This window comes from Macrobrachium nipponense, chromosome 6 (assembly GCF_015104395.2).
Source record: "Macrobrachium nipponense isolate FS-2020 chromosome 6, ASM1510439v2, whole genome shotgun sequence".
Classification (NCBI taxonomy): Eukaryota; Metazoa; Arthropoda; class Malacostraca; order Decapoda; family Palaemonidae; genus Macrobrachium; species Macrobrachium nipponense.
The window spans coordinates 40,443,513-40,464,519 of record NC_061108.1 but is presented as its reverse complement, the minus strand read 5'-3'; the positions used below and the strand labels follow the sequence as shown (position 1 = coordinate 40,464,519).

At 37.4% G+C, this 21,007-nt stretch overlaps 1 protein-coding gene across 1 annotated transcript; it reads left to right on the top strand.

Moving 5' to 3' along the window:
• Positions 1–12,315: 12,315 nt before the first annotated feature.
• LOC135216501 (amelogenin-like) lies at positions 12,316–12,627 on the top strand. Its single transcript, XM_064251873.1, has one exon. The coding sequence runs from the start codon at positions 12,316–12,318 to the stop codon at positions 12,625–12,627; it is 312 nt and encodes a 103-aa protein (XP_064107943.1).
• The last annotated feature ends 8,380 nt before the right edge of the window (positions 12,628–21,007 follow it).

Sequence of the window (21,007 nt, the reverse complement as noted above, 5' to 3'; positions counted from 1 at the left end):
GCCACACCTTGAAGGATACCCGCAGTAAACAGTACATTTTGAAAACAACACGGGAGCATATACAATTTAATAACATGAATTTTACACAAACAAATTTTCCCAACAAAAATTATTATTAATGAAAAGACGAAAGAAAATATATATATATATATATATATATATATATATATATATATATATATATATATATATATATATATATATATATATATACAGTGGTACCTCGAGATACGAAATTAATCTGTTCCGAGACGCCTTCGTATCAAGAGTATTTCGTATCTTGGAACACATTTAACATGTAAAAATGGCTAATCTGTTCCAAGCCCTCCAAAAAACACCAGTAAATTATATTTCCAGGCCTAAAACACATGTTCTTGGGTTACGACGGAAGAAATATGACTCCAAAAAAGGCAAATACTGTACATACTTGAGTATTATTCAACGCTATAAGTTTCAACCCCATTTTTACTGCATATATTAGGACTTTGGCATATGTCCCTTAGCAATAAGCCTAGCCTATGTTAGCGGTTGCTACTGTAGCCTAGTCTATGATTCTGACATCTAAACCTAAGAGCTAAAAGCTTAGAATATGCCAATAAAATGTATAAATAATCAGTATGTACTCATTTCAAATAATTATTAATTAATCATTAACTATAATACACAAACAAACAAAAAACAAACCTTTCAATCGATTGTTTACATTCAGATCTTACCCATCTTACGAGTATGGAACGAGCGCCAAGCAATCATTTTTCCTAGCACACAGTAAGCCATAAATTGTCATTAGTATCTCTCTTCAACTAATGAAACCACCCAAACAGTATAATAACCATTCATTTCTATTCTTTATTCTATCTTTACCTAAAGGAGATACCGAGTTACTGACAGCTATAATGAAAACTACGTAATACGTATACGTAACGTAATAATAAAACAGAAGAAGAATTCTAAAAAATGCGTATTTGTTGGCAGTCTGATTTATTTTATATTTTATGTATATCTAATTCACATTTTTTTTATTAAATGTTCTTGATGTACTCATTTCAAATAATTATTAAGTAACCATTAACTATAACAAATAAACAAAAAAAAAGCTTCCAAAACGTCTGTTACATCCAGCACTTATGAGTATCGAACGATCGCCAAGCAATCACTTTTACACAGTAAAGCCATAAAAATTTTCATTCTCTCTCTTCAACTATTGAAACTACCAAACAGTATAATAAACCATTCATTTATATTCTTTATTCTATCTTTACCTATGGGGTGTTTTTTTTATTAAATGTATTGCATGAATACTAAGTTTTTCAATTTACAGCAACCTTTTACCAATAGAATACTTAAAGCACAAGGGGTAGATGCTGACCAATAGGAGAGCAGGACCTTATGGGGTGACTAGCATCAGGAACCAATGGGAGAGCGGGAGGATGGTGGCGAGTTTACTCAGTTGGCGGCGCGGAAGTTTTAAAATTGTTCTCGGTGGTCCGGGGCGAATCTCGGGGGACTTTATAGCAACAACCTTTCGTATCTTGAAAACTTTTACGTATGTAGAGCAGTAAAATTTTTCGTATTGGCTTTCGTAACTTGGATTTTTCGTTAAGTTGAGCCTTTCGTATCTGGAGGTACTACTGTATATATATATATATATAATATATATATATCTATGATATATATATATATATATATATATATATATATATATATATATATATATATATATATATATATATCGAGACAGAGAAAAGAGGGAGAGAGAATATCGAACCAGAGAGAGAGAGAGAGAGAGAGAGAGAGAGAGAGAGAGAGATGAGAGAGAGAGAGAGAGAGACGAGAGAGAGATAGAGAAAGAAATAATAACTATATACATGTAGGACTAATTTATTAGTTGTTCATTTATTTTGAGGTCCTTCATAAACATCTTACAAATTATATATGGTCCAAATGGTACATTCCCAAAGCTAAGATTTAGGTTGTTTTTATTAGTGATTTGTATAATTGCCGATTCCAGTTAAATTTCTTGAAACATAATCATTAGATCTAGCAATTACGGAGGTATCACCCCAATCAATACAATGAGATTTTTCACTCAGATGGATAAACAGTGCATTTGAAGTCTGGGCTGTTCTAACTGAATACATATGCTGCTTAATCCGAACACATAAATTTTTACTAAAAACTGACCAACGTAAAACGATGGGCAATCCTTACAAGGAATTTTGTAAATGTTGTTGTTATTTGTTACAGGACTATTCTTAATTAGCATATCTTTAATGGTATTGTTATAAGAGAACACTACATTAACATTAAACGATTTAAATATTGATTTTATGGTTTCAAATCCACGAAAATAAGGTAAGCTAAGTACATTTTTAGGGATTTCTTTTCATTAATAGCAACATTATAAAACTTTTTTATGATTTTTTTGATAACATAATCAATTAAATGAGGTGGTAGCAGAGATCGTTTCCTATCTTTTTATGTATTTTCTATTTCTTGGTCCAGGTATTGTGGGACTCGTGATACGCAAAGCGCGTAGGAACATAGAGGAAAAATTGAAATTTTAATATTAAGATGGTGGCCAGAATAAAAATGTACATATGTTAAATTATTTGTGGGTTTTCTATAAATACTGAATTTGCATTGGAAAGATTCTCTCATGTATTAATACCATCTAGGAAAGGGATGACATTAGTTAATTTTTCAAATTTTGCAAACAGTGGAATTTTGAATTTTATGGATGGCACTAAATTATTCAATTTAGACAGCAAATCATTACATCGATACCACCAGGTAAGACTACTAAGATATCATCGACATATCGGTACCATTTTAAGGGGATAAGTGTGATATTCGGGAGGTGTTGTCTCTCAAAAAAATTCCATATATAAGGTTGAAAGGAGAGGTGATAAAGGGTTACCCATGGCCATACCAAATATTTGTTGGTAATATTCTCCATTAAAGATAAATCTCCAATCACAAATACATAACTTAATTAAGGAAATTTATGTGACTAACGGACATAGGCAATTCATGCTGTACAAGTTCATTACTTAAATATTCTAGCACAGAGTCAATAGGGACTTTTGAAACAAAGAACATACATCAAAAACTGACAAAAATATCGCTAGGGTTTAGCACAATGTTATTTAATTTTTCCACAAGATCAAGAGAATTCCGGATGTGTGAATTAGATACAGTTCCTAGTAGCGGGATAACAGTTTAGTAAGATATTTAGAAGGTTTATAAGCAATCGATCCTACAGTACTAATAATTGGGCGCATAGGTTTGTTTTCCTTATGAGTTTTGACTAGGCCATATAATAAGGTAATGAGGGACACTTTACAGTTAATGACACAGAAGTTCTTTTTATCTTTAAGAATTTGTTTGATATTGATATTAAAGTTTTTTATTTCTTGGTCCAACGGATTTTTGCGAGTTTTTTGTAAGTTATTTCATCCTCTAGTAAAGTATGCATGCGTGATATGATAGTCAGTTTTTTCAAGAACCACTTAAACTATTGGATTTATCAGCCTTGGTAATGTGTAAGCTATTATCATTCTTCAATTCTTTTAAACTTTTCTTTAGCGAGCGGGGAAGTTATCTTCATGGTAGGCATGCGTAGCACTATATGTCAGGCCTTTGATAATGTCTAAATGATTTTGTGGTAGGTCACAGTATTTTTCAAACTTATATATATATATTATATATATATATATATATATATATAATCATATATATATATATATGTATATATATATATATATATATATATATATATTATATCTATATTTTGATATTATATATATAATATGTATATATACGTATATATTACATATATGATATATATATATATATATATATATATATCATATATATATATATATAATAAATGTGTATATACGTAATATATTACATATTGATGATATATATATATATATATATATATATATATATATATATATATATATTATAGAATATATATATATATTTATATATTTTGCATGATTGGGCCAACAACCATAGAGAAGGCTGCGATATGGGTGATAATACCCAACGCCAGTTTTTGAAACTTACAAATTATGGCAATATGTAATTCTTTTAAATACTAATGCAAGATGCAGATACATTCACCAATGTAACAAATTCATATTCAATAAAAAGCTAGAAAGAAAGAAGCACAGGAAAAATGTCAATAATAGCACAGAGATAAAGACAGAAAAAAAATTGATAGGGGAGAGAGAGAGAGAGAGAGAGAGAGAGAGAGAGAGAGAGAGAGAGAGAGAGGAGGGGGTGGGGGGGGGGGGGGGGGGGGGGGAGAGAAGAGAGAGAGAGAGTTTCTGGGTAAAAGGTAGCCAAATAGACGTACGAAAATGCGCTGTGAATTGAATATTCTTTTACCTTTCCAATTGTGATTATTCTTAATGTAGAATGCCATGGTCATGAAAACTACTAATCCACAAATAGTACTATGGTGTGTACACTTTTTAAATTAACAAAATAGCCTATACCAAAGGTTTAAGGATGACGCTGGCCATATTTGTGGTAAGAGGTATACCTATGATAGGAGGTGACTTGGGACACGCACAAATGACAGTGACTTGTTCCGCACCCTACCATCTATTGCTACTGACTTAAGCACTTGATACCGCATAAACGTTGTAGAACAGAGCCTGACATCGACATCGGGAAACGTAACGTCATATTTACAGAGTTTTTTTTTCACAATTATTCACTCCTTTCAATTGTGATCATAGCAATCTAGTATGAATGGATGTTTATCAGTGTTAACATTGATTGATCTTTAACTGGCTAGCATATAGGACCTTAAAACAGCTATAAGACTTTCTTTTCTTTGCATGAGAAGGTTGCACAGCAGTTGACACTAAGGCTGGAATGTTGAAAGGAGATCCAAAAAGTAGAAGAAATAGACCCTGATCAAATTAGTTGAGCTAAAAGCCGCAGCCTAAGATTGGTCATATACTAGGCAACCTAACTCACCAATGCTAAGGTAGCAAATAGTGGTCCCTAACCCTCCCAAGAGAGGAACTAGTCAGGGAAGGAGAAGGACTGGAAAACTACTTTGCTCCTTGAAACACATCATCTGAGTTAAGTTATTTTCTACTACAATGCATCGTGAAAACAATGATGGAGATGTCATTAAGAAAGACATGTAGTAAAATTGATGGTATCTGATATTTTGCGATTGCCCTGGTGATAAAACGAAACCAATAAGATGAGGCTTGTTCACTATGGTGTTAATCTAGAAAATCTAGAAAAGAACTTGAAGGGTTCTCTCTCTCTCTCTGTCTCTCAAAAATTTTTTGTCTTTATCTCTGTCCTAGTATAATTTTTCTCTGCTTCCGTCTATCTATAATTCAACTAAATACGAACTTGTTACATTGGTGAAAATATCTAAATATTTCATATTGTATTAATATTTCAAGAAAATTACAAATAGCCGTAATTTGTAAGTGAACTGAAAAGGTTGCTAATTTGTTGCTATAGAGGTCATATATATATATATATATATATATATATATATATATATATATATATATATATATATTGTAAGTAAACCATAGGATTTTTATAATGTATTAGCTTACTTAGGTTAGCTGTTAAGTTCCTCTTTCATTTCTGAAGGCTGTAAAGTTCATTGTTAATTCGCCTTCTTGTTAGTAGGGGTCTCCTCACTCCAGTGGTATTTTTGTTTTGTTAGCTGTTGACTAATCCTCCCTGTTTCTCCCCTCCCCCATATTTTGGCTCTGCTGAGTTGACTTGAGACCTGATTTCCAAGCTGCAGGGAGTTGGTATCTGCACCCTGCCTTGTGAGCCTGCTATCTCTCTCGGTTCTTGGATTTACAGCAAGTCTCTGAGAAAATATATATCTTCAGCTGGCAGTTGCTCCATATCTTCGCTATTTCATTATTGCCTCTGGTGTAGTACTTGCCAGAGGGGCCTCGCTTGGCGACGGTAAGGCGTGTCATCCATTTATAATATAAAGTATTGACCAATATTACTGGGATCACGGCGTCCATAATTATCTTCAAGATGACTGGGATTACGGCTGTGCTGCAGTAGTCAGCTGAATTTCCTGATAGAACTCTAAAGAGTAATTGTATTGATTTGCTGTCCTCGGCTTTTATTGGAGTGCTTTTGGGAGGAGACCTGCATCATTTCATAACCATCCTTTAGCGTGTAAAATTCAAGTTATTCCTTTCTTTTTGTTATTTTCTATTCCTCTCTGGGCCCCCTATCCTCCTTCAGAGGTTGAATGTGTTGCCTAATCATTTGTGTATGTGTTTTGCTGTAAGTGATTTTGTGATTCAATGTTAATGAAGAGGTCTAGTAATATCTTCTTGGATTTTATTGAATTATAATATATATTGGATTTTTTTATTGTTTTGTTATCCCCCTTGAGTTACTCTTGTGCTGCATTTACTTGGGCTTGCTTCCACCTTAGTGGATTGCTGCCTTTTGAACACCTTAGTTTGTGTGAATTTTGATTATTTATGGTCCTGTAGACCTAGTGTGTGTTGTGGTCCAACGAGGCCATTACAATATATGAGGTGGATTGCAGATTACAGAACACCACCGTTAGCACTGTTGGTGAAAGTATCGATATTGTGGACAGTCGTGTCTGTTGATAGGATACTATAACTCTATAGGAAATGCTAATTCTGAATACTGACTTCCTAAGCACTTTTATTCTCATATTTATTTCGTGTATTTCTTTAATTGCACATTTTATGCTCAAACCCAGTATCGTCAACAAGAAAAACTTAAGTGCTCACTCTCTTAATTAACGATATTAGGTTATGGAGACTACTCTTTGCTCAAGAAAAACACCTGCTTCCCCCTCCTCCTTCCTTGACCTCAAGTTCCAATATTTGTTTGGTGCTAAATTAGTTACTTGTTCAACTGCTTCGGGGCTTCATAGTCGCAGATTCGTGTTCACTCTCTGGATCAGCGGAGGGAATGAACTATTGTGCGCGATAGTAGAGTAAAAGTAATGAAAGGGGTTGTAGCTAGGGGCCAAAGGGACATTACAAAGGACCTTAAGTAATACCTACATTGCACCGAATGAGGTGCACTGACAGCACTATCCTGCTACAGAGAATAACTTTGAGAGCTACCCCAATAAATATAAAGTAGCTTTCATCAGTTAACACTTAGAAGAACGGGTCTGGGATGGACTGGTGAGGTCCGCCAAGCGTCTCGGGATGGGCAGGATGAAGGCCGCCACGTGTCTTGGGATGGGTGGGCAAGGCCCGCCACAGGTCCTGGGATGGGTAGGCAAAGTCCGCCACAGGTACCAAAGACGGGCGGGCAAGGTCCGCAGCGTGTCCCAGGACGGGCAAGCAAGGTATGCCTTGTGTCCCAGGACAGGCAGGCTAGGCCCTCCATGGGTCTCAGGAGAGACGGATGAGGCCTGCCACGGGTCCTGAGATGGGCGGGCAATGTCCACCATGTGTCCCAGTACGGGCTGGCGAGGTCCACCACGTTTCCTGTGACAGGCGGGTGGGGCCCACCATGGGTCCCGGGATGGGAGGTCAAGGTCCACCACGTGTCCCAGGACTCGGAGGCAGGGCCAGCCATGGGTCCTGGGATGGGCGGTCAGGGCCCACCACGGGTCCCTGAACAGGTGGGCGAGGTCCACCACATGTCCTGGGACGGGCGGGCAGGGCCTGCAACGGGTCCTGGGATGGGTGGTCAAGGTCTGCCACGTGTCCCGGCACGAGCAGGTGGAGCCAGCCACTGGTCCCGGGATTAGCGGTCGGGATCCGCCACGGGTGGGTGAGGTCCACCACATGTCCCCGGGACAGGCCGTTCGAGGAATCACATGTCCCAGGACGGGCCGGGAGAGGTTCCTGGGCCACGGGTTTCACAGGGATAGGTGGGAAGAGCCTACCACGGGTCCTGGGACGGGTGTTGCACCCAGCGGCAGCTGACTGGGCGACCAAATAGGGCCACTAGGTCTTGGGCCCCCGGCGGGGAGGTGACGGGGTCAAACTGCCAGGGGTGGGGACCTTAAGCGGGGAGGTGACTAGGTTGGGCTGCCAGGGATGAGACCCTGGCGGGGAGGCACTTGGGTTTATATAATTATATATATATATATATATATATATATATATACCTATATATATATATATTATATATAATATATATATATATATCATATATATATATATAGTATATATATGTATATGTTTGATATATATATACTATATTATATATATAGAATTAATACTATATATAATATATATTATATTCGTCAATATTTATATATATATATCTATAATAATAATACAATATATATTATATACATATATATATTATAATATAATATATTATATATATATATATATTATATATTACTATATATTTCTATCTTTTATTATATAAATTATATATATCATATATATACTATATATATATATATATATATATATATATATATATATATATACTATATATATATATATATATATATATATAAATATACATATATATATATATATATATATATATTATATATATATATATATATATATATATATATATATATATATATATATATATATATATATATATAATAGATATATATATAAAGATTTTTCAATCTGCCACTGCCATACCATCCCAATCGTGACTCTCTTATCACTTCTGTAATCTTTACTAAGCCTTCCCTTCATTAAGCATCATTTTCTAATCTCTCAAGCAGCAATATTCCCATAATCCAATCAGCATTCTCATCTCTGTTCTCTCAAGCTATACTTTCTCTTTTCTTCTTAGAGCCCATGCTTCTGCTCCATACATTATCACTGTGTTATATATCCTTACTTTTAGCTTGATTGGCATTTTCTTATCACATACTACCCCAGCCACCTTTCTCCACTTTCCCCCCTGCAGCTTTTATCCTACTGTCAACTTCAGCCTCACATCCTCTCTTGGCTTAAAGTAGATCCTAAGTATTTAAACCATTTCTGCCTGTTTTACAATCGAGCCTCTTCTTTCTTGTATTACTATTCTGTCTTTATCTTCCCAATTGCTCAGCAACACCTCTGTTTTATTCACATTCACTTTTAAAAACTACTGACAATAATTACCTAATAAGGGAGAACATGCTACGTCTGTACCCCTTTTCATGCTTCAGCCTTGTAGGGTAATAGCCTGAGTCATTGTCATTGTATGCTTAACCATCTAGTTTTCCTCCAAGCAGAGTCTATTCACCATTGTATCTACCTTTAGCAGAGATCTGGAAGTCAACATTAAGATTTCTGCCTAATGAACATTTGGTTTTCAACTTTATTTCGTTGTTTCGGTATGAGCTGACAGCATTGCTATTTCCTGTGATAATCTGAAAGTGACATTCACTCTAGTTACGAAGAAAGATGGTAGAATGGTATAATGATTCGCTTGTGTTTGTATGCATGTGTGTGTTGGTGTTTGTGTGTGCATACTTGTTTCAAACGAACCCGTCTGCGGGCATTCAAGTGAAGAATGATTTGACTAGGGGGACATTTGTAAACAATTATAAATTGTTTGTGAAAATTATTTTGAAAATTAACCATCACAAACACAAGTCGCTAATGAAACACAACTCTCTCTCTCTCTCTGATTAGTGATCTTTTCATTCTGTATTTCCCATTACCTTCTCTTATTACTTCTTTCCAATGAATGGCAGAATATTCTTTGGAAGCTTGAATTTCCAGTCAGTCTCCCCTGTGGTGGCCTTGTTCCATTGGATAGGGTCATCTTCTGAATAATAATAATAATAATAATAATAATAATAATAATAATAATAATAATAATAATAATAATAATAATAATAATAATAATAATAATAATAATAATAATAATAATAAAACTAAGAACAACAACTTTGAGACTACAACTGCCCCCTAGAAAGGCTAAAATAGAACGGACGATAAACAAGTTCACGACCATTCGACGGATGAGCGTCCACACATACAGAGTAGAACTGTCAGTGGACAGTCAACTAGAGGTCATTACCCTCATTTCGTTTTAACGTCAGTTTCGATTGACTGATAGGGAGACTGACAGGTAAATCTGTGCGTGAATACCTGGCCTAAAATGTACGTGTGGACAGAATTTTGTGGGTGGAGTCAGTCACGGCCAACTATAGGTGGCCGTGAGTCAGTCCACTCACCAAAACTGATGAACTGATGGAATTAACCCAAAGTTCTTTCGACCGACAGGCAGGTGATCACACGTGTGGACGGGTAACCAACGATTTTATGACAGTTCGCCGCCGGATTTCGGCTGGGGAGGATCTCAGCCGCTCAGACTAGAATATGAATAAACTATGTATATAGGCCTAATTCATTTCATTGTTAGACCATGCGGTGCTATTTGTAGGCAGTTGTCAGTCCAAATCTTATGATAAATATAAGAGAAAAAAATATTTCCAAGTGATAGGCAATTTGGTATAGGCCTAGACCAGTGTGCTGCCTTTTGATGAAAGGTGTTACTAGTGAAAGTAGGCTTCACTGTCTATTTCATAAATAACTGAACCAGCCGCCAAGTCTAATTATGCCTGATTTATTAATATTGTATGATAATAGACATCTCTCTTTAATAGGCAATATTTAGACCACACTCTGTAATTCCTTTTTGCTTCTTTCCTATTTTGAAGTGAATTGCTGCAGCAGCTAGTCTTCGTAGCTCTACATCCTTATCACCCGGTGGAGTTTCCATCATTGCCATATAGTTGTTGCCACGATGAAGGCTGGGCGAGAAATGAGGGCAATGACCTCGAGTTGACTGTCCGACTGACAGTTCTACTCTGTATGTGTGGACGCTCATCTGTCGAACGGTCATGGGTAGGACCAACAGGTAAACCTGTGTGTGAGTACCTGGCCTAATACTGGGGTCACACATTCACGTATCACGATGGCGTATGCCCAAGTATGTGGATCGTGGGCATCATCGCGGTGAAATGACCTTGAACAGCTGGTAAACAGGACACGGGCTAACGGACGTAAAGCCAGCACCGTAAATTGCGCCGCAAATGTACGCACAAAGAAAGCAAGGTCGGACGTCTACCTGGAACTTACGCCGATAGTGTAATGCTCTATGTACGTCAACTTCACGTTGTGGGGCTGTAGGGTACAAAATGGCCGGCCTGTAAACAGAGCAGACTGTAAAGTGATGGAACATGTATGAGAGAATGTAAAAATATTGCATTCTGAAAATCCAGGTTGTAAATTCAATTTGATAGAATTCTGCATGTACTGTAAAATATTGTATATTTTCAACAAATAAAAAAAAAATTAAGTCAGACATTAAAATATACATACCATTGGCAGTCCCAACATCTTGGGCTTCTTCTGACGGAAGATGTGCGGCTTGAGGAAGAAGAATATGTTCAATATCCACTTCTCCCTGTCCGTCAGTCGTCTTCCATGTCGCTGTCTTCACTCTGTATCTCATCCAACTCCGACTCCTGTAGGTGGAAGATGACATTTCCTCGACCTGAATGTCTGCAGGAGGGGCTGTAGGAGTCTTCTCCGGGCCAAAAGAAGGTCATACAAGAAGATGGGACGTTGATGGTCCCTTTCCTTGGCCATTTTAGGAGGTTCGGCATCTTGAAGGAGAGTACTTGGAGGAAACTGCTGGTCTCGGGAGACGGAAACAACAGCTGACCTGAGGGTGCCCACCTGACCTTTTATACCACGCTACAGCATTGCACGTCTTACAGGGTTGTAAATGTGTGAATCGGTTTTCCCGTAGGCTACAGCGCAATTAGAAGGCCCACGTGCTTCACGGCGGAAAGAAAACAACGACGGCGAACAATGCAGGTGACCCTAGCACCTACCCTGCAGTAGTCACCATGAGTCCCACGTGCAATGCCTGGAACTACATCAGGTGACATTTGGTGTGACCACCCACGGCTTGTTTTGAACATTTCAAAACTGGAGCAGGCTACGGCGCCCTAGTGGGCGGAGCTTAGAGCCCGGGCGACCCTTCACCGTACGTCCACGATTTTACGCATGTTTTATGTTACATTTACGTTTTATTGACGTAAGCTGTTGCCAACTACCAATTTCCGCTCATGCGTGGGCGTGCGTGCGTTGATACGTGAATGTGTGACCTTAGCATAAGGCTGGTGAGGAGACACTGAAGATCGAAGCCACCTTTAAAGGACAAATACCATTCAGGGTCAGCCTTGGGATCCTCAGCACCTACCAAACCGAAGCCTTCATACCAGAACATTTGAGATGCTTCTAGTGTCAAGAGGTTTGGACATCATGAGAACAAGTACACGCCCCACCACATATGCGGAATATGCAGCCAGAGGCAAGAGACAGAAGTGTGCCTAAAGAAATACAAGGCAAAAGGCCACACTATTGCCTGATGCCCCATCACCAACAAGGAGACCTCCAATCAACCCCAGATTCGACCCAAGAATGCATCTGCCTCCTGCACCACGAACTCTTCAACCTTCCTGAAATCCAGCACCTTATTCCCAATCCCTCACCTTCTCCTTACCACCACATTCCCGCTCCCCAACCTCCTCCAACCCCTATGGAAATTCCCCCAACCCCTACACCGCCAGTTGTTCCTGTTCTACCTGTCGAAGCAGGAACCCAGACATAACCACCCCCAGCCTAACGTATGGATGAAGAAACCCAAACTATAGTGCGTTTACTTTTCTAAAATCTCTGTGATGTGACTTGTACAAATATCATACGTTGCCAATTTTCATGTTATGGTAATCATATTAGCTTCATGGAGTCTATTTGTTTATATCAGATATTTTGAATATATCTTATTTCGTATATTCCTTGTTAAAACCTCAGTTTCATTAATGAAAATGAAGATATGGCATATTTTTTTCCCCGGCGATGCCTGATCTGAGTATAGGATAGGAGACCTATGATTTTTAAGAGGATTTAAAAGGTCATGGTCAATATCATTAAAGGATACTCGCTCTCGATCACCCACTGTGATAAGTATGGACAGCCCAGCCCAAGTGACTTCCGTAAACGTCTTCACCCACCACCTGAGGTCAAGGAAATAGTCTATAATTTCCTGAAACACTTCATTTTATAAAAAAAAAAAAAAAAAAAAAAAAAAAATCATGAACGTCCTGAAACTGATGTTTCGAAGGCTATCCAGAGAACATCTGAAGCAACAAAAGTATCAGAAATGACTATTCGTAGACTTAACAAGGAAGCAAGAGAGGCGGGAAATATAGTGGAATCTCCGGTGTTTCAAAAAAGAAAAGAGAAAGTGAGTCCTGTGACTGACTTGGATGATTTTGATAAAAATGTTATGCAAAGAAGGAATGAGTTGTTGTCTTTTCTATGGGCATATTAGATCGATTGACATGAATTTATGTCTCAAGTCCAAACACCGGAGCCAACAGGCCATTCAGCGCATCTATAATTATAGAAAGAGAAAGAATAGCTAAATAGAATCGGGAATGAAAAAAAGTTAACAGGGAAGACGTCAGATATGACAGAAAGGTCCTTATCACCTTCAGGGAGCTTAACGACCTCCTGATCAAAAGTCAAAACAGTTACAGAAGCAAGAAAAAGCTTCTCAATGACGCTGGCAAAGGAAATCTATAATAGAGACCAAGAAATAAGAAATTGATCTCCCTGACCACCTCCTCAAAGACGAGCATCGTTTTCTTCAAGAGTATTAGTTGTTGACTATTTAGTTGGCCATTAATTGCTTTTTCTACTACTAAACAACCTTCCTTTCTCCTTCGCTTTCGGCCGCCTCACATGATCACATCTAACGACCGAAAATTTTCAACTATCACTAATTACCGCTTAAGCTGTTACTAACTTCTGTTTTGCTGTCTCTAAAACTGATATATTTTCGTTTTTTCATTCATCGTTCTCTACCACTAACGATCGGTGCTTTTTTTTCTCTATCTTCGAGTTAGTGAAAAATGGTATTTTAACTCTATAGAGTTTGGCTTTTTGTTTTTCGTTTTTCTCCGACGATAATTATTTCAATTTTCCTTCCTGGATATCTCTGACTCGCCAGTACTTACTGCTATCGATCTTTTTTCCTACTGATGTATGGGTGCCTCAGGGCTCAAAAGGGTTTGTAACCTCTCCTGATAACGTTTTATTTCACTTTCATCATGCATATCATTACACTGGCATATTCATATGATCACAATAAAGGCTCATCTCATATCCTAAATATCTCACCTTTTCACCTGCAAAAATATTCAAGAGTCCGTGGTGGCACAAGGCCAGTATAATCTTCAACATCAACCAATGAATGGAAATAATAATTTCTTTGTAATATCTCCATGAAACAAATAATGTGATGTTTAGTTTTACCTTCTAATTACACATTGTTCTAAAGTAGTGAAATACGTACTCTTCTTCTTAGTTTTTTTCTCCCAATGCATTTCACGGCGCTCTCGGTACTGAACATTTATTCATTCATTGGTATGGAGTCAGATTACAGCTCGTTGTCTCACAGATTGTCTCGGGGTACTTCAGTCTTCACAACCTATACCCAAACCCCTTTTCTACTGTAAGTGTTGAACAAATGGAATTTTCAACAATTTCATGAGGGTGGTTTACATTGATTTGCTAACGTTTAAAATTTGATGTAGGCCTTCCACATTGTGTATTCACTCACTCGTTGATTTATCTAACAGTCTGGTATATTTCTAAATTAAGTAGTTTTTACCTTCAACATTTGTATTTATATGGATAAAACAGATTCCACATACTTTGTTTTCCCCTATAAAAATGCCGAGGAAGTAGTCAAGAACTGAAAACTAAAGACCCTTTATCCATTAATAAAAAAAATATAATACGCAGGCACATGGTAGGTTTATGAATACAGAATATCCGAGGAAACTAACTTACAAACCTATCAAGATTTTAATGAAAAGAGCAGCTTGTCAAATTTAGAAACTAAATTAATATAACCCTGCCGTCTATCTTATCGTCATCTCGGATCCCTGGAAATATCAGCCTAACTCTGAAAGTTTTGCAAATCCGCCCCAAGCCTGCACATTTTCTTGAATTCAAGTTGCGAGTTGTTGCAGACGGAAAAACAACGGCAGCACAAAATGTTCTTGTGGCAATTACTCAGCAACTCTAAAGAAAACGCTAATTCTAATATTTCTTGAAATGGCTACGATATCTGTTACTTTAAGGATAACTAGCTTATAAAATCCACGAGCTACGTTTCTCCAACAATGCCCAAATAAGGTTATTTCCCACTGAAAGCATTAAGACCATAACAAAATTTATACTTTCCAATACTACTCTGCCTCTGACGCCATTTAAAGTAAAAAATGTCCACTGTACGTAGGAGCCACTCAAACCAAATTTGTAAATCAATATTTAGAAAATTTACTATTCTGAAAATCGCCAAAATCAAAATTAAGATAGCCAACATGTTATGATCAAAGTAACTGTCTTAAACAGATACCTTTGATCTTTCAAGAATTCATGTAAAAGTTAAAGAAACCGCAGGACTTTGACATAAATCAATGAAGTTGTGTAGATCAGTTTTGCCACTAATCATCATCAAGAAGACTCAACAGCTCCTACCTATTATATCGTATTTAGAAATGTATATGCATTAACTGCCTGATGATCTTTTGAACATTTCAGGTGCTATATTGCTATATAGCACCTGATCAAACGTCTGGGTACCAATTATTGAACCCAGCTCTCATGCTAATATCTTTACAGTTTCATTAGCTATGTTACGGCGTATTCACATTGATTGATTTATAGGTTTTAGGCATAAAGGCAACCACTGGGGTAACTACTGCTATTCAGCGCTGAAACAGAAATTGACAGTGAAAAGGTTTGAAAGGTGTAACAGGAGGAAAGCCTCACAGTTGCACTATGAATCAATTGCTAGGAAAGGGTGGAAAGTAAAATGGAAGAAAGATAATATGAAAGGAGTTACAGTGAAAGGAATGAAAGTAGTTACAGCTAGAGGCCGAAGGGACGCTGCAAATAACTTAAAGTAATGCCTACTGCACCGCATGAGGTGCACTGACGACACAATCCCCTACGGGGACGTATTTCACATACTTAACGCCTTGTTGGTGGTTACCACTGGAAACTCATGCCTTGGTTATGGAGAGCTTCCCAAAAGGAAGCATCACAGTTACAGCTTCTGTTATGACCAGCCCCACAAAGCACTGCTTGTGCATGAGTATCTCACTTATTGCCTGTGTTTATTGGTAACAAACTCAGTCCTTTTGCACAACGAGTAAAACTCGTTGCTTGTGTACATATACCACACATTGTGTTCATGGAGTATAATTCATAGATTGAGTTCAGAGTAAAACACTTTGCTTGTGATCAGAGTAAAGATCTTTTGCTTGTGTTCTAGAATAAAACTCTTGCTTGTTTTCATAGAATAAACTCATTGCCTGTGTTCAAAGAGTAACAAACTCATTGCCTGCGTTAATCGAGTGACACAAACTCGGTGTTAGCGGATAGCATCATAAATACACAGCTTATGCTACGAGTAATCTGACAAAGCTGACTACACCTCGCTTTAAATACAGATATTCCAATTATTCTAGGCAAAAAATATCCATGACCTAAAATTTCATACTTTCGCCCAAACAAAAAATTGCTTTTGTGTTGTTTGCTAACAGGAGCTGAAAGTTCCTAGCTATGAGTTACTGACAAACTTCATAAAAGTAAAATTCCATCTAATAACACTATAAATCCAAACATTACTCTGGGGAGAAATTTTGCATGATTTTGATGACTTTCAATAGATTAGCTGTTGGGTAAGCAAGCCCTATTATCGTAAGACCCTGACATTTAGGAACTTTTATGACCCATATAACCAGAAATTTTCGGTTCCGAGGAAGAAAATACCTAGTAAGAATCCTCTGAAAATTCTCTTAAGTCTAGCGCCAACATTACCCTTAAACATTTAAATTCGGGCAAAACCTTTATGAATATTAGCCAAAACTTATCTGACTTAACCTGACCACCAACTTAATCCATTTTCAGGGAGCTAAAGTTCTAAAGTAAAACATACCAAGACGCCAACCTCTAAACATAAATCTAATTTTAATGCTCAATATTACCATTTGATGGCAAGAACATTTTTAATTTCCTCTAACCTTCGGGAACTCTGCAAACTTAACTGAGTGGGAGGTAGCCAATCACATTTATACACCTAATACCTAAGAACACTAAGCAATAGGTAAAGTCTCTACTTACCACCTGAAAGAAAGCTTGATTAGTTAGTTTGTAGATCAAAACCACGCAAGAACCTGCATAGTAGGTCATATGACCTACTATGCAGAACACGGGGGCTCCCCCTCCCCTCCAGGGGCGCCGCCCCTAAAGGGGTTTGACATATTAAAATAAATTGAAAACTTAAAACTAAACCTTGGCGAAAAAAAACCTTCTACATACCTGTTGCTAAAAATTGACAAGGTTCTAAAGCTTTACGCTTTATCATGCGTAAAGCTTTACAGTTAGAACCTTGTCAATTTCGGGCGTTTACTCACCTCAGATTACAGGTAAACGCCCACAGAAATAGCTATAATGACTGCCAAAATTTTGTACGAGACTAAACACGCAGCAAGATTCGAAAACTCCATGGCAAAAGATACAGTATTAGCAATAATATAGTGAAGTTCCAGTGTTACCTTGCAGAAGGCCGGGTTTATTGTAACTTGACCAACGAAGTGGCAACAGTCGATGGTAACCTTTGGCGCCAACAATTACTGTAATCGCGTATGAACGGTTTTTTCGTAAAGACTTCACAACAGTACAAATTACGCTAATTTAAACTGACGAGTAATTGAATACGCTACTCCTGAGGCAAATAGGATTACTTAGCAAACTCTTAAACGTCTACAGCCCAGAACGATGTTACAGTCGAAGGTCCGAAGGTTCAAATGTCCGAAACTCCGAACTCGAACTATGTTGTCATATGCCAAGGACTCTGAAGTCTTAGGAGCGTCTTGCTTCTTGGAACATGGCCGTTTGCAATTTATGGATACCCTTGAAATCGCTAATTTAGCATATATTATTTTTATTTCCTACTCCCCCTTCTTTTAGTTGTCGGAAGTTTAAAATACAACACACGATAAATAGATTTTCCTGAACGTAACTCGTAATTTGTTTCAGGAAAGCCGGTCGCATATCTCTTGCCATCGCTTTCATGAAATAACTTAATTCGCGTGGATATTTTGTCATAACGATATAAATGAAATTTCCTACACACACACACACACACACACACACACACATATATATATATATATATATATATATATATATATATATATATATATATATATACACACACACACACACACACACACACACATATATATATATATATATATATATATATATATATATATATATATATATATATCACTGGATATACATATATGCACACTAAAACAAAGGGGCTACCAACAAGTGCCACAGGTCATATAATATAGCAGCTGCTATCAGCTGAGCCACTGTTATGTTGGGATTTCATTAAATACATCTGTTATGTACGGGTTTGCAGCCTGAGCGGTAAATCCCTAGTGCTATCGAGAGTACTTGGATCCCACCTTCGTTTGTGACTTTTGTGAGTCAGTTTGTAGCACCTCTGCCTTTCTTCAGAATTCTGTGTTCGATCCCGATGCTAGAGAATGACTCCCGTCTCGGCAACAGCAACAATCGGAATGAGTTCGCCCGTATTATTCTCGACGACAAAGAAGGGAAAGAGGAAAAAGATTTTTTTTTTTTCACCCACAAAGAAGCGCTGCTTTTATATGATCGCGCGCTTCTAAGTAATGCATGTATTTGCTACATGTTTTTGAATTGCATTGCTTGAAGAAGTGCCAGTGTCTATCTCTTCAGATATGGTTAAGGTTGTCTGTATTATAATGGTACTCGCTTTCTATATTGATTGAGAAAAGACTCCTAGGGAGTAAAGCCCTATGCCCTCCCTACCACTTCTTTTGTATCCCCTGACCTCCGTATCTGACTCTTGTGGCTGGGCTTTACCTACTATAGTATTTCCAAAATGACCAGAGCTCTCTGGCGGAGTTGTTTGGGTCCTCCCACTGGTTTTCAATCTCCGCATATCTGCAGAGAGATGAAACCATCTACAGAGAGATGAAACCATTTCTCCCATTACAGATATCAAATATCATCTTTTCCTTTACGCAGAATTCTAAACAATTACATAGGTTCACGATTGATAACTTTTTTTATGCAATAACAAGAAACGGAGCCAGATTTTCTATCAACATGGCATCTCATTTTGGTGCTGTGCCACTATTTCAAACAGTTCCAAGTGCGTTTAAATCCATGGATAGGCCGCTTAGATTCTCTCCAAGGGCCACTTTCGGTGGTACTGTACATGTCTGGAGGCAGTTCTCCTATCTACAAATATCCTGATTTTTTAGTATCGTATAGCTATAGAATAAATTAGTGAGCAAGGAAATATGAAAGCCAAGCATAACAGAGTAAGTTTGACGAGTGAGAAAATAAACAATCGTATACAGACAGATCTCTCTCTCTCTCTCTCTCTCTCTCTCTCTCTCTCTCTCTCTTCTCTATCTCTCCTCTCTCTCTCTGACATAATAATAGATAGGAAACAATGACTGAATATTGCTTGAATACGATATGGCAAAGTTTTGGCCTGACTGAAGTGTGGAGTGACTTTTGACACCGATTTACAAGTTATCCTGGTCGTCTTCACAGCCGAGAAAAGATAATCGTATACAAAATAAATTGGTATTTTCTAGAGAAAAAGGCGAATGGGAGGCCTATGTTATCCCATAAAAAAAGCCTCCGCTCGGACAGCTGTAAGATTTAGAAGAGAGAGAGATCGAGAGCAGGGCCGAATAGGAAGGAGATTAAAGTACTGGGAATGAAAAGCCCCTATAATCTTATAATTATAACCTCGGGGTTTGTCTCAAAGACATTCAAAGGTCTGTCACACACGGGTCAGTTGTTGTTTTTGTGAAATTGGCAACCGGCAGATCTTGAAACGCCATGCCAGGGAGCTCTCGTCGCGATGGCAAGACTATACCCGTTTTGTGATTTCAAAACTTTTTTGCCCGTGATTATCATACGCAGTCCGCGAAGGGTTGAGACTTTCCTATAATTAGCGGCGGTGTTACATTTCCCATTCTGCCCAAAGTATTTAAACCTCATCCCAAGATACACTTTTAGGATTAACCTCTGCGCAGATTCAAGTTAATCCTGAGAATGGACATAGTCGAGGGTACTATTTGTTTTCCTCAAAGCGGCTTCATTTTAAGGCAATCTATGTAGGTGTGTACATGCGTATAGTACATTATATGTATGTTATATATATATATATATAATATATATATATATATATATATATATATATATATATATGTGTGTGTGTGTGTGTGTGTGTGTGTGTGTGTGTGCATGCATCTCGAGAATAAAAGGCCTATTAAAACAATCTGGTTTAAAGCTAAGGACTATTTCGGTGGACTAACTTCCACCCTTATTAAGCAGTGAATGACAGAAGGAGTTACACTAGCGAAAATATATAGTGGGAGATATACCCTTAGGTGATGCCTGGGGTCACATCAGGGCATATCTCCCACTATATATTTTCACTAATGCAACTCCTTCGGCCATCACTACCTTAAGGGTGGAAGTTAGTCCACCGATATATAGTCCTTAGCTTTAAACCAGATTGTTTTAATAGGCCTTTTGTACTTGAGACGTATCATGTTTTAACAGAAGAATTAATTTCCATACACACACACACACACACACAGACACACACATATATATATATATATATATATATATATATATATATATATATATAGTATATATATATATATATATATATATATATATATATATATATATATATATATATATATATGCGTAAATAGCCACATGAAAGTTGAAAACTTGAAGAAGTGTACGCAATACATGAGAGCGCTTGGTACCTGGTCTTTAATTTTTAATTTTTCACCTTTCATGTGTTATTTACGAAC

What these genes read in the sequence shown, in the direction of transcription:
- LOC135216501 (XM_064251873.1), top strand. Translation starts at nt 12,316, where the DNA reads ATGCAGCCAGAGGCAAGAGACAGAAGTGTGCCTAAAGAAATACAAGGC.